Raw genomic sequence first — 15,345 nt, 5'->3', positions numbered from 1 at the left:
CGAGCTAGACGAAGCTTAAACTACATCTGTTTAATTGCAAAACTTATTTCAGTTAACTTCTTATTTATAGGTTAGATTTTAAAGTGCTTAAACATAGCACCAAATAAATTCTAACTTCTCCGTTGGCTATAATTTTAACTCTAACTCCACTGCAGAAAAAGAAATACTGGGAGAGCCTGGCACAGTCCTTATTCCAGAAGTGAGTGAAAACAGGGAATAACTATGTGACTTTGCCTAAGTAATTCATCTTATATTTGAATCTTTCCAACTCCTACAGAATGCAATTAAGAATATCCATCTTGCCAAACCGGTTTGGCTCAGTGGATAGAGCGTTGGCCTGCGGACTGAAAGGTCCCAGGTTCGATTCCGGTCAAGGGCATGTACCTTGGTTGCGGGCACATTCCCAGTGGGGGGTGTGCAGGAGGCAGCTGGTCGATGTTTCTCTCTCATTGATGTTTCTGACTCTCTATCCCTCTCCCTTCCTCTCTGTAAAAAATCAATAAAATATATTTAAAAAAAAAAAAAAAGAATATCCATCTTGCCCTAACTGGTTTGGCTCAGTGGATAGAGCATCGGCCTGCGAACTCAAGGGTCCCAGGTTCGATGCCGGTCAAGGGCATGTGCCCCACTGGCAAGTGGACATCTGCCGAGGGCTCCTGGGCTGCCAGAGGGATTTCTGATTGCCAGCTTAGGCCCAATCCCCCGGGGAGTGGGCCTAGGCCAGCAGGTGGACATCCCCCGAGGGGCCCCAGACTGCGAGAGGGCACAGGCCAGGCTGAGGGAACCTCACCCCCCGCCGCCGAGTGCACAGATTTTTGTGCACTGGACCTCTAGTCTATATTATCAAAAGCCAGTGACTGTAATGCCGTAACGCTATAATGACCAAACGACCGGTCACCAGGAGGTGCATTGAGGGGTCTCATGGCACGGTGGGTCTGGGTCTCATGCAGTTTCGCACACTGGGCCTCTAGTAGAGCAATAAGATTACCAGAAATAAGTCCTTGCCTTCAAGGAGCTTTATATTTCACTAGAGTTTAGCAAATTTTTCCATTATGAAAAGAGATGTATCAATTTTGTAAATAAGTCAATTTTTATAATGTATATTGTACGTATGTGGATTGAAACAACTGTCAGAGCTTCAGTGAGATTACAGGATGGTTTGATACAAGAGGCCAAAAGAATATGAATGGCAATCAAGGTTAGAAGTGAAGTTGAAATAGAGTGGAGACCAGATTTTGATGTTAAAGAAAAACCCCCAAAGTGGTTAAACATACAAGTTAAATTCAAACAAAAACAACCAAAACAAAAACTTATAATAATGATTCTAAATATCTACACATATGTTATTTTCTATATACATGTAAGGTTTCACTAAGGAAATATAATCAGTATCAAACTACAATAACTGGCATTTTCAACATTAGTATAAAAGCAGCCATTGCCACATATTAAAAAAAAGCAGAATTTTAAAAAATGTTGATGTCTAGGACTCATTCCCAGATAGTCCGATTTAGTTGATCAACAATGATGCCTTCCTTTTTTTTTCTTTTAAAGTTCTCAGACATTTCTAATATATAGCCATGGTTGAGAAACTATATACAACCTGCCTGGTAGTATAACTTATAAGAAACATTTAGTGTGAGAAAATTTGCACTAAATGAGAAAATTTGGTTTGGATGGTTAGCAATGGCTTTTAATAGCTATTTCATAAAATTTGTAAAATAGTTCACATATGGTAAGTTCTCTTTTTGTTTTCTTCATTCCTGCCCTTTCATGTTCACACAGATTTATACATTTGATAAAATATTTAAATTACATGAAATAGGGGCTTGTTCATGTACTTTAAGATCATGTGTTGGTTTTTTGTGTTTGTTTTTTTGCGGGGGGGGGGGGGAGTATCCTTTTAGAATGCTACTGAAGAAAATTTTTCTTTTGTTCTCTCAAAGTGCTTCTCAGAATGCCACAGGAAAGCGAGCATTTGTTTTGAGTCGTTCAACATTTGTTGGGAGCGGGAAATACACTGGCCATTGGCTGGGCGATAACTTTTCACGTTGGAGAGATATGCATATGTCAATCATTGGAATGCTAGAATTTAATCTCTTTGGAATTCCATATGTAAGTTTTCAAATTAAACATTCAATTAAATTAAGGCCTATCTGTCAACCCATATTATTTGGGGGCGCCAATCTCCTTCTATGAAGATAAAATGCACTCAAGTTGTTTCAGGACAGTATAAATAATACGCTTCATATAGTCACGTTAGCAATTGCCCTCAACCTATATAGATTTCAAGAGAACCACATATTTTTTAATTATTTTTGTTTGTTTTGTGTTAGTAAGACACTTGGTCACGGTAAAACTGGAGAAGTTTATTTCCTCTGTCGTTCACTTCTATTTTCACCCCATTCACATTCTTCTATAACCTTTTACTATGAGCTTTCTAGGTAACGTGTGAAAAAAGAAGGGACGGACAATTTGGAAGGAGGAATAGAAAGTTCACTCAGGGAGGAAGTGAAATTAAATCAGTAAAATGTTCCAAACACACAGCAAAATACTTTCTTAGCTGAGCCCTAGTGATAAACAATTTAGCTATGAAAGAATTTGCTATGTTAACAAATTTCAAAGTTTTATTGTAGCAGATTCCCCATATCCAAATGACTTTTTACAAGAATAACATATAGGGCAATATTTGTCTTATTTTGGAAAGCTTCAAGTAAAATTGCTGTGTACTCAAATTCTGTGAGAATTCCATTTGTTGTTCAAGTGATGGATTAGGTACTTTCAAAGAAGTGCGAAATAAATATTGAAAGTGAAATACAGCTTCAAGTTTTGTCTGGACTAGAAACTGACAGAGGCAAAAGTTATAATATAAGCAGACCCATAGAGGAAGGGAGCATGACCTGGTCTTTCTCCACTGAAAATTTGAGAGTTTTAGAAGAGTAGATTACAACCCCCGTAGTTGTTGGTGTCAGTAAGACACTTAACCGTGGTCACGGTAAAACATTTTTATTACAAGTGACAGGTTTTATGACTGCATGCTTTATTTCTTCATGCTGTTTTTTGCCTACAAACTTCAACATTAAATGAGTTTGGGGGTTAAATATAATATTTCTGAGAGAAAAAAAGAGTTCCAGAATAAAACAATTTGGAGACTTAGAGAGACCTTCCTTAGATATAAGGAAGCAAAGTATCTGTAACTTTATATGATAAAAGGGAGAGCATAATCAGGTGCTATAATCCTGAGGCTTTTGCTCCAGCCTGAGTGGTTAGCCACTAAGAATTTGGGTTAGCTAAATGTTCTACGTCTTTAACTTCCATATTGAGGCAGGGACTTTATAGTACTGCACTTGGGCGGGGGAGGGGGGGAAGCATTTGTTGGAATATTGGATTACCTAAAGCACTTATACTGTATATAGCCCATAGTATATTTTTTAATCAAGGTGGGCAAGAGGGAATTATCACTTTTCTATTCCAAATGTTTTTCTCAAAGAGGATCTTTCCATCTTTAGATTCCAGAGTAAAAATTAAAAATAATGTGTCCTAAAATTTTCAGTGCAGGTTTTATTGGCAAAAGTAATAAGTGATATATTTTTGAGGTCATAAAAATCTTTCCCCAGATTGGAGCTGATATATGTGGGTTTAATGAAGAGACAACTTATGAACTTTGCCTTCGTTGGATGCAACTTGGGGCATTTTATCCCTTTTCCAGAAACCATAATGCAATTGGGATGAAGGTGAGTGAGCGTTAATGTAAAATGGTAGCTACTATACAGTAGTCATATTAACTTGTACTTAAGAACTGGGATTTGAAAGTACATATAGAATCATAAAAATATGAATTAAATCAAACTTTTAAAACAAAGTTGTCAAAATATATAATTGTTTTTTTTAAAAAAATTATGTTATTGATTTTATTTTATTTTTTAATATATTTTATTGATGTTTTTACACAGAGGAAGGGAGAGGAAGAGAGATAGAGTGTTAGAAACATCAATGAGAGAGAAACATCGATTCAGCTGCCTCCTGCACACCCCCTACTGGGGATGTACCTGCAACCAAGGTACATGCCCTTGACCGGAATCGAACCTGGGACCCTTCAGTCCACAGGCCGACGCTGTATCCACTGAGCCAAACCGGTCAGGGCATGTTATTGATTTTATAAAAAAACTGAGAGAATAACTAAAAATGAATGTCGGAGAAAGAGCTTCTCTAAAATTGTCCTTAAAAATGCATTTTTTACATAAAATAATTTATTATTTTTCAATTACAGTTGACATACAATATTATATTAATTTCAGGTGTACAACTTAGTGATTAGACATTATATAACTCACTAAATTATCACCCTGATAAATCTAATACTCCCCATGAGGAGCAAGCCTAAGCCATCAGTCAGACATCCCCTGAAGGCTCCCGGACTGTGAGAGGGCGCAGGTGGGCTGAGGGACCTTCCCCCCCAAGTGCACGAATTTCGTGTGCTGGGCCTCTAGTGTAATATATTTGAGAGACAACTCTGCAATAACCTACTATTGTGAAAGGCTTTCAAGTTGAAAGAAATAATATTTTTTAAATGTTCTGTTTCTCCCTAACCACTAAAGAAAGAAAAAAAAAGTAACACTTAAAATTTCCAGTTTCAGTTAATAGGTCTATTGAAATGTTTCTCTTTTATAGGAACAAGACCCTGGGGTATTTGGAGAAGAGTTCGCTGCTATTTCCCGTTCTGCATTAAGGATTAGATACTTATTACTGCCTTACTTATATACCCTCTTCTACCATTCTCATGTCAGTGGAAATACAGTGGTCCGAGGATTGATGCATGAGTAAATCACATTTAATAATTATTCTAGTCTTAGATTTTCTACCATATAGATCTTAAGAACCGGGTTCTCCTACTAAGGGAATTATGTGAGGGATAAATAAATATGCAAATCAGTTTTTCTCTCCATTGACTATGATTAGAAGTAGTTTACAGATTTGAAGAATTTAATTAAGAAGACTCAAAAATTTTCTAACAAAAATAAAAGTTGTGTCTTGCTGTCTAAAAAGTGTGGAATATAGAAAAAGACTGAAACATGGTCCCTGCCCACAGACTACTGGGAAGGTTGCAACTAACAGAGTTGAAAGTAACTGAGTATAATATGGAACATTATATATGTGTGTCGCAATTATGTGGCATAACCTATAAAAATTCAAAGAAAGGCAGGGTTAATTTGAAATGGAATGGACAGCTTTATGAAGGAGATGGGATTGATGCTGAATCCTTAAAGGTTGTTTAGGATGCAAACAGGAACAACAAAAACTGAAGACAATTTGATTGCTTGGCATAGTTTTGACCTTAGTTTTAATGCCCATTTATCTTCTGGTCAGGAGGACAAATGATTTCAGTTGCTTTACTAGATGATGAGATTTTATTCCTAAAACTCTGCTTGTCCCCTAAACCTTTCCCTGTTTTTATCTTTTTGGTTTTCTTGGTGAACCTGAGGTAGTTGAGTAAGACTTTAGTTATCTATGCAAAGACATTAATTTGATTAAATGAATAATTTTTCACCCTAAAAATCCAGATTTACATCAGATCCTCAGACTCATGGAATTGACAGAGCATTCCTTTGGGGACCAGCTTTAATGATTACTCCAGTACTTGAAGAGGTAAGGACCAGAGTTTTATACCAGCACAATATAATTATTCACAGTAGTTTACCTTAGTGCCATTTGATACTTACAACCAGTCCAGGCTTGCCATATTCTCCTGTTTTTCTTACCTCATTTTCATTCTTTTGTTTGAAAACAATGTATTTATATATTTATTCTACCTAACGTAAAATATACCTCATGTTAAATAAGTCTCAATAAAACTGAAATATATGCTTTTGCTATTTAGAGATTCTGAAATTGATCTCAAGATAAATTGCAGAAGTAAGATTTTGACCCCCAAATATAAATAGAAAAGAAATAAAGTACTTTGGTCACCTATGCTATGTAATAGCAGTAAAGTCTATTCTGAGAATATCAGCTGTTTTTATTAGCCTTTATGGAAAAAACAAACAAACAAATTCCTGTTTCAAATTAATTTTTCCTCCTCCTCCAGATGGCTATCTTACCCAGATTTTAGCCACAAAGAGAGGGAAAACATGACTATAATCTGAGAGGACTGGGGGTGAAAGTCACACATGCAGGAGAACAGGCAGGATGGATGTCATGAGAATGTGTTGACAACAAATCAGTGCCAACTTTCAGGACTAAGTATTAGGATTTCCAGAGGTAGAAAAAATATTTTCAAGGCTGCCTGTTCATTATGTCAAATTTCACTAGCTTTGAACTTGTCAGTTACACAAGAACTGAAGTTGGGCCTTTACGGGATTCTTCAAAGCAACTATTTTCTCTATTTTTGGATTGTTCTTGAATTCACCACAGCTCTATCTAAACACACACACACAAACATACACAAGAATAATATAGGCCAGCTATATTAATGTGGTCTACTACCTATGTTTATATATACACATATACATATATGTATATAAATCTGAAACGTACACATAATAATATATGTAACATACAGAAGAACAAACCTATACTTAGTAAGAACTCAAATTTTTTTTAAATAAATGGATAAATATTTCATATTTTACATTTTTAATAAGTACATCACAATTGCCATTGAACTAAAATGCCATAAAGTAATTACCTGGTTAGTAAGAAAATATATCTACATTATACTGAAACAATATTTTGAAATATAGCAAACCCAATTTGGCTTTTTAGAAAAAATTATCAATAGTGTACATTAACGTTCCATAATCTAGACATGAAACATATTTTCTGATAAATCATGCATGTTTCATGGAGATTCTCTAGCCCCACTGCGTAATCATGTCTGGGTTGACTAGTACTTGGTTTTAATGATAAATATGATAGGATTCAATATCCACAGAACCAAATGTATTTTTACTAGAATACTTTAATTAAAAAGAGGATTGAAAAGTCAAATGTTTTCTTTTTTCACAGGGAGCAAGATCTGTGTATGTATATTTTCCTGAAGCGTCCTGGTTTGACTTTTATACAGTATGTATTTTATAGAAAAAATAATATAATCTATGAACTCAGAGATTTACATGCTTTTTCCCCACTGTTTTTAATATATATATATATATATATATATATATATATATATATATATATATATATAGAGAGAGAGAGAGAGAGAGAGAGAGAGAGAGATTGATTTCAGAGAGCAAGGGAGAGAGGCGATAGAAACATTGATCAGCTGCCTCCTGAATGCCTCCTACTGGGGATTGAGCTCGCAACCTGGCCATGTGCCCTGACTGGAATCGAACCTGGGACCTCTTACTCCATAGGATGACACTCAATCCACTGAGCCACTCCAGCAAGGGTTCACTAATTTTTATATGACTTCTAGAGCATTGGACTGTATAATTCTGATGCTGTGGTTCTTTGGGAAACCCTTTTAAAAAAAAACAATTGTTTGCTCCTCTCAAAATGGTAGAATTAAGCCATAGATTGGCATATGTTTAAGCTGAGAGATAGAATGATTTTTTTTAGAAGTAGACATTTATTTTACACAAATACAAATTCTTAAAAGCAAATGACTCTACATAGTGATATTTTCTTGTAGCAGAGTGTAAGAGATACTATAATTTATGAATCTGATACTTTATCTTGCAAGAAACAGAAAGCTTGCTCAAGTATGAGGTTTATTATGGGAATACATATGAAATGACAAAAGAAATGGAAATCTAAGACCAGCAACTCTAAAAGCACTGGATTTCCTGGAGAAATTCAGGATTCAATTGCAAGTTTGTAAAATTTCTGCCCATGTTGTGCCATTACCAGGACTCAGAATTCCAAGTTATCATTTTTGTCTTATTAACAACTGGCTTCCAAAGATCCTCAGCGTCTAGAGGACTCTATATTTTGGAGTTATATTTTGAACTTCTATTTTATAGTGGACATATTTCAATACATCCTTTGTGCTTCTATGATAAGTGGCAGGCTCTTTTCCATGTTTTATAGTTCAAATTCTTAAGAATGATAATTTCATTGATCTAACTACCTTTTCTGCATAAGTTACACCCATTGGGGGCTATGCTCTCCATGAGGGGGGAGAACAGTGGAATGTGAGGGAAGCAATGTGACTTCTCTCCTGTAATTGAGCTCTCTCCTCCCGTTCTTTGAGTATGTTTGGATGAGCATTAGCTCATTTCACCCAGCCTTCAAGGAATTTTTATGGGACTATGTTTAGATGATAAGGATAAGACTATTTTCACATTTGAAGAAAGGACGTACAATCTATTTTCAAATGATCAGTTAGTTGTGACTGGTGGAAGTGGTATTATGAATTCTCCATTCTCATGGTCAGGTTATTATAGTATCTTAAACAATTAAACCAACGGTTTTCAAACAATATTCTGTAGAGATGCTTCCTACATTTCCTTAAATATTGGCTTTACATTTCATGTTTTAATAAAATTGATTTTAAAAAAGAGTATAACAAAAATGCTCACACAAAAGCATTATTACATCAAATTGTAACACTTTGGAGCCCAAAGTTAACTTGTATTCTTGTCATTTAACTTTTTAGTAAGTAAATGTGGTTATAAAGTTGAAATGCTAAAATTAGTATATACTGATGACTGCTGCTTTCCTTTTTTAAAAAACACTGACATAGACATTTAAGCCACCCTTTTTATTAGTAAATTCCATGGTGCTCTGTTGCATTTCAACAGAAGTTTGGATTTTAACTTCCTGTGTCTCCTGAAATCTATTACTTGTCACCAGTGATGTAATTGGAGTGGTTAACTCTGGCTTGTTCTGTGCTAGGGGGAGCGAGTATCGCCTTCTTGGCTGAAGAAGTCTGTTGAAGTTCCCGCTCCTCTGGATGTAATTCCCCTTTTCATCCGTGGAGGATATATTCTGCCAACACAGTTTCCAGCCAGAACAACAGTGCTGAGGTAGTAGGCACGTTCTGTCAGGAGACCTCTCCTTCAGCTCGGGATTTGACCTTCCTGTTGTAGTAAAACTTCCTTATTAGTGTCTGATGAGGGGTTTGTATATGAGTAAGTGACTGCTGACAGGAGGTGGCTCAATCAGTGGTGCAATGAATTATTGGTCTATGTATGTGTTTGTACATGTGTATGTATGAGTCAGTATGTTCATGTGTGTGTGAGAGAGAAAGAGAGAAAAAGAAGAGAAGGAACAGAAGAAAAAAGGAGAGAGATTAGCAGATGATGTGCTTGGGCATTTCATCCAGGTCTAAGCTATCTAGCCCTAAATATCTTCCCATTGTTATTTTAAAGATAGCCAGGGATTTTTAATTCATGAATTCTCTCCTAGGTTTTATATGAAGGCTAGGTCAGGATCCTCATGCTTTTATCCATTCAGGTTATGTTTAATTAGTCCTTTTCTCCCTCCATAGATATGTAATCAAAGACTTTGCCTAGCAAACAAGCAGAATTTTTAGTAATAATCATTATTTTATATTTCTATTTTACATTAAAGATTCATAGTAGCAGATCAAAATCTCTAATCGGCATTAATTGAAAATAAAATCATCTAAAAATATGCGTCATTATCAGAAAGGAGTTTTGGCTAGACATTTTGAAATATGAAAAAGGTCCCTGAGGATGCCTTGAACTATATAGTAGATCTATAGTTTCTAAGCACTAACTTGCAAAATACATTCATTTGATTTCAAGTTAATATATTTTAGTTCATTTCCAAGAAAGAAGAGAGGGTCTCGTGCTTTAATTTTCACTTTAATAGAAACAATTTAATGAAATAAGTATATTGTATATAAAACCAAAGTATTTTCCTTAAGGTATTCTCACTATAACTCAACTTCTCCAAAAGTAAGATTGTTTTATCACTTGTACTGTGCAGTTCTTTTCTCTATGCAATTTTGGGGTTACCAAGTGATTAGGATCAAATCCTTGAGTCCTGTCTCCATTGTGGAATCACAAGAAGAAGGCACATAGATTCTGGCATCCTTGCTCTTCAGAGTTAATACAACTCCAAGCAGAGCAGACTCTCCGAATTACTATTCAAGCTCCATTTTCCTGGAATCCCTTTGGTCATACTTTAAAATCAGCTCCCAGGTTTCCAGATCCAAAGACTCGCAATTTTGTAGATAAGTCAGAGAGTGAGGGGTGTACCTTCAATAAGCATGTTATAGTACTTATTTTTATTACTTTATTAATTATATAAGACTTTGCTTTTTTTTTTAAGTGGGACACACTTAAGAGGCCTATGCTATTGAAATCACTCATTTCCCCTCAGATTGAGCAGTTCAGAGCAGAAATAAGTTACTTAAGGATGTTTTAAGTTTCCTATCACTGGAGATATTCAAACAATAAACTAAGTGGAAATTTGGTAAAGGTGTTTAAGAAAAGACTCAACATTTTTCTAGGTGGTTCCATGAGATGCTAGGAGTTAGGTCCTTCTCACTCTGAAAATACAAATTTTCTTCTTTTTCTACAGCCGGTTGAATCCTTTTAGCCTCATAATTGCTCTAGACGAACATGGAGAAGCATCTGGCTCCCTTTTCTGGGATGATGGTGACTCTATCGGTAAGTAGACCAACATGTACAACAGTTGGAATGTTCTGAATTTCAAAATGACTTCACTTAAAATTAAAAATTGGAGATCTAAACCAATGCAGTAAGTTTGATATAATAGACACCATGGTAAGATTCTGCTTTCACCCACATTACTGTCCAGGAACCTGAAAATTTCCTCAGATCTGGCTACTCTTCTGGGTTAATCCACACAGGTGAGACCATTATCATTAAGAAGGTGAAATACATTATATTTATACATTATCTCTAAAAAGGTAAAACAAATCACACTGTGGTTACCTGAGAGGAGACAACATTTACTTATTAGTATGCTACAATAAATTTTTTCTCATTAATTTATTCTCACCTAGGAAGGAATAGAGATTCTAGTCTTAAGGAGTCAAACTTTCAATAGAAATTTGTAGGAACTTGGCTCTGGTGGCATAGATGTTAGGCTAGGAAGGAAGAACTGTTGAGATTCTATGGTGGGAGACATGACCATAATTTGAAGAATTATGTGTAGTGGAGGAAGGGGTATAGCTTGAACTGAGAAAACAGGTCAAGATTTAGCTACTTTGCCCAGCTAGAGTGGCTCAATTACTTGAGTGCCATCCCGTGGGCTGAAAGATGTTGGGGTCATGTTCCATTCCCAGTCAGAAAACATACTTGGGTTACAGGTTAAATCTCCAGTCAGGGCACTTACAGAAGGCAAACAATCAATGTTTCTCACATTGATGCTTCTCTCTCACACTCTCTCTCTCTATTCCTTTTCCCCTCCCTCCCTTTCTTCCTTCTCTCCTCCTCTCTAAGCATGTCCTTGGGTGAGAACTTTTAAAAAAAGATTTAGCTGGCTAAGGCACAATATCAATGGTTTTGTTTATTCATTTATCTCTTATTATCCACAATTTCTCCATAATCTCATAGATCAGCAAACTATAGAAAAGACTTTCCTTAGAAGAATAGAAATGACTTATATTGTTAAGAAGATAAGTACTCTACATACAGTGATAAATATATTCAAAGCAGCCACATTTTGAAAATCATAAATGGGTTTTCAAGGAAATGGGCACTATTCCAAAGAGACGATAATGCCTGTGCATAGGTTGCTGCTGAGAACATTTCTTCTGTCTCCATATTAGTTGACTTTACATCCACCTTTCTTTCCTTGCCCCTCATTCATAAGCAGGAAACACAGAAGGATAAACATTTTTATAAGGAAGGTGAAAAGGTAGAAAAAGAGAATGTGAAAAAGGAAATGTAAAGGTAAAAAGACAGATGCACTCCTAATTTTACGTATAGACAATATGGCTGGTTCTGTGGTAGGGACCGAGAGTGTCCAGAGGCTGCTAATGCTTGTATTTTCATGGAAATTGGCAGTATTTTGTGTCCATTTTCATTCCTCCCTTCCCCCCGCCCAGTGAACACTTCAGGAAGCACTGATTAAGTCACACTTGAAAGATTGTTTTTAAATTTTAGAGGACAGGAATTCAAATCAAAAGAGAACCAGGGAAAAAGACAGATACCTCTGTCTGTGATAGTGAGTTTGTGTATGGACAGTAAAGAGAAATGTGGAAGGAGGTTGTCTACAGAGTTTTATGCTATCTCTCGCTGTACCAAATTAAAGTGTTGAAACATGTCTAAAACCAAGCTCCTGTCTCTCTATTTTTCCATATGAAGTAAATATGGAAAATGAGGAGGAACGTGGGAGGCATGATTAGAGGATGAGGTTACCTATTTTGCATTTTCCAAAGGCCATCATTAGAAATGTAAGTTTGATTATTCACTTTTTTCCCCCTCAGCAATTGCTGGGTAATTTAGAGGATTCCAAGTGCAAGGTTTAGCCAAGACTTGTGGACATAGGACTTTAATTGAGCAGAATTTAAATTAAAAAACATAGTAAAAGATAAAATTGACCTTTATTTTCTAATGCTAATACTTATTTTGCAGATTCTGTTGAAAGGGGAGAGTACTTGTATGTGGAATACAAATTCAGTAATGTAAGTGTAAACATTCAGTATTTGTTGTGACATAATAGTTCATTTATATAAAGAAAGTATATTTTAAGGGATTTCCAAAGTAAGAAGTTTTTAAAAGTATCGGCAATTCTCCATACCACTTTAAGCTGTACATTTCTGTGTATTATCGTTATTTGTTTAACATTTTTTTTCCTCTCTCCCTTAACGACAGAGAGCTCTGAAAGCAACTGTGATAAAAAATGGCTACAATGGAATCACTACTCTGGCATATAGCACTATTCAGATCCTTGGTTTCACTTCAAAGCCAAATGTTATTTTTATGAATGGGAAAACCATCCCAAGCAACAGAATGCAGTATAATTCCAACGGGGTAAGGTTTAAACACTATTGACTTCAAAGGCAGATTTTCCTTATTAAATCTCTAGGGCTAATAATTGAATTTTCCCTGAATGTTACTTCCTTGCCAAAGACACAGATCACATTTCTAAAATAATAACTTGCATGTTTCTGAAACTCAAGGAAGAAAAATTAGCACAGAGTTATATTTCTAGCTAAAAGTATGCACATGTCAGGTCTAGAAACTTTGTTGTGTTAAATATCACAAACGATGTCATGTAAGGCTGGGTGTTCCTCACTAAATATAACATAAAGAAAGGATAAATGAGTGGCTAAAATAAATGAGAATAAAAGCTGATAGAAAACTGGATGGACTGTATTTCAATTCCTTAATTTAACAGATGACAAAACTGAGCATCCAAGGAGGTGAAGTTACTTATCAAGGCCATGTACTTTAATAATGGACAGAACTAAGTCTTGACCTTGAAACTCCTGACATTTCACAGCTCTTGCCTTCTATTCTGTTCCATTTGGAAATGAAATATTTATTTAATGGGTTCCTATTAAGAGTTTTAAAATCGTATTTGCTAAAAACATGCTTATAAATATAAGACATGATCCCCACCGCTGAAGAACTTAATAGCAAGCAGAATAGACACCAAAGCCCTAAATAGGAGGAGGAATCTACATTGTATTTCTAATCTGAAGTCTTCATTGTATTTCTAATACCTTTATCACATAATGCAACGTATGGTCTTTAATACTTATACAGAGCAGTATCACAGAACTTAAGATACTGACTTTTCATTCCCTTCTGTAAAATTAAAAAGAATTGATGACAGGGTCATCTATAATAATAAAAGCGTAATATGCTAATTAGACTGGATGACCTTCTGGACGACCTTCCGGAAGAAGCTGCGACAGCGGTCGGGGGGGCTGAGTCAGAGGCAGCCACCACAAAGGTGGAGGCCAAGCCCCTTGCACAAATTTCATGCATTGGGCGTCTAGTTTAAATAATAATATATTAAAAACTTACTTTTTCCTAATTGAATGGAATTTCAATCTGGGGGATTTTGTTGAGTAAGTTGTTTGATATGTTAATCATAACAGTAATTCTTTATTTGAAGTTTTATGATTTACAGAAGACTTTAGCAACATGAATTTGTTTGATTCACAACATGCTCCTGGGTAGATCTGTATGGCCAGTATTATCATCCAGACTTCAAAGAGGAAGAAACAATGTCTTAGAATGATGTTGCAATTAGTAAGGAAGTGATGGGAAATCAGAGCTGTCCTTCCTTTTCCCTCTGTGCTCTTTCTCTTTCCTGTTAATTGAAAAATGATTGATAGGTCAAAAAAACAGAAACAACTCTATTGGGAAGTTAGTTTCACAAATTTTAGTTTCATGTATGTGTGTGGCTGATCTTGAATAAGAGAAAAAAATCCCAGAAGAACTTGATAAAGTTCTGTAGGGTACAAAGATCTCTTTTGAGTAATATAAGTTGTTTAATTGGAATATTCCATAAACTTATATTCTTAGAGTGTATGAATCATTTGATAACTCTAATTTACTCCAATATATATTATGTATTGGATATATTTTATATAAAATATACACTATACATTACATGTAAATAATTAAGTTATCCCTTAACACTTGATTACCTTTGATTATCTTTATAGTATCATATGTTAATTCTAATATCTTCAACTATAACTAAATTTCTTTATATTGATTTACATTTTCTAATTTATTTATTTTCTCTCATTACAGAAAATCACTTTATGGATATCTGCACCCCTTTCACAGGAGTTAACCATTTCGTTTGAATATTGAGTAATAACCAAAACAACAACAGTGAAAAATTATCTGCAGCAATCATTTAGAACACTTAAAAATTATTTGAATAAATGAAAATTATTGTTTAATTTGAATAGCAATATTATTAAAGTATTTCAATCTTGTGTGTGTACATTACTCAAATTATCTGATGTTGTCTCTTACAAAAGCAGGGCAAAATGTTGGATAAAACTTCCCCTACCTTATAAGGACTGAAATGATGAGCTGATGAGCAAGGTTATGTTTTCTAGTCTTCAAAGCAAATCTTTGAAAAACCTATTAGGATATTTCTAACTAAGTAGAAGGCTTATGAGCCCAAAAGCTAGTGGAATTCTAAGGAATTTTAAGAAACTGTTTACTTAACTTTTCAAAGAATTGGCATAATCATTTGCTGTATCAAGTTAAATATTCACTGGTGACTAGGGTATTGAGCTATGTGGAAACCAAGAGAGAGTTTAAGATCCCAAAGCCAAGTAAAGAAAGTCTTTCATGAAAGGGGAATGAGTAGACCTCTGGGCAAATAGGCACTGAGAAGTGACCATTGGATTGGTCAAGATGGATGTTGTTGGTGAACATTACAAGAGGGGACCAGGTGGACTGGACTAGGTCCAAGAGAATGTGG

At 35.3% G+C, this 15,345-nt stretch overlaps 1 protein-coding gene across 1 annotated transcript in view; it reads left to right on the top strand.

Annotated features, from left to right (window-relative positions):
- The window catches only part of LOC132227447 (sucrase-isomaltase, intestinal-like), an 87,638-nt gene extending 72,790 nt beyond the window's left edge, over positions 1 to 14,848 (top strand). The window contains exons 14-23 of the mRNA XM_059682554.1: positions 1,947 to 2,115; positions 3,618 to 3,734; positions 4,672 to 4,820; positions 5,562 to 5,646; positions 7,006 to 7,062; positions 8,839 to 8,969; positions 10,495 to 10,583; positions 12,519 to 12,568; positions 12,759 to 12,917; positions 14,658 to 14,848. Of these exons, the coding sequence (XP_059538537.1) occupies positions 1,947 to 2,115; positions 3,618 to 3,734; positions 4,672 to 4,820; positions 5,562 to 5,646; positions 7,006 to 7,062; positions 8,839 to 8,969; positions 10,495 to 10,583; positions 12,519 to 12,568; positions 12,759 to 12,917; positions 14,658 to 14,720 (1,069 nt within the window). The 3' untranslated portion in view covers positions 14,721 to 14,848. The remainder of the gene's footprint in view (positions 1 to 1,946; positions 2,116 to 3,617; positions 3,735 to 4,671; positions 4,821 to 5,561; positions 5,647 to 7,005; positions 7,063 to 8,838; positions 8,970 to 10,494; positions 10,584 to 12,518; positions 12,569 to 12,758; positions 12,918 to 14,657) is intronic.
- The last annotated feature ends 497 nt before the right edge of the window (positions 14,849 to 15,345 follow it).

The sequence above is a fragment of the Myotis daubentonii genome, chromosome 2, assembly GCF_963259705.1.
Source record: "Myotis daubentonii chromosome 2, mMyoDau2.1, whole genome shotgun sequence".
Lineage (NCBI taxonomy): Eukaryota > Metazoa > Chordata > Mammalia > Chiroptera > Vespertilionidae > Myotis > Myotis daubentonii.
Note: the sequence above shows the minus strand (reverse complement) of the source record. Positions and strands in the feature narration are given on the sequence as shown.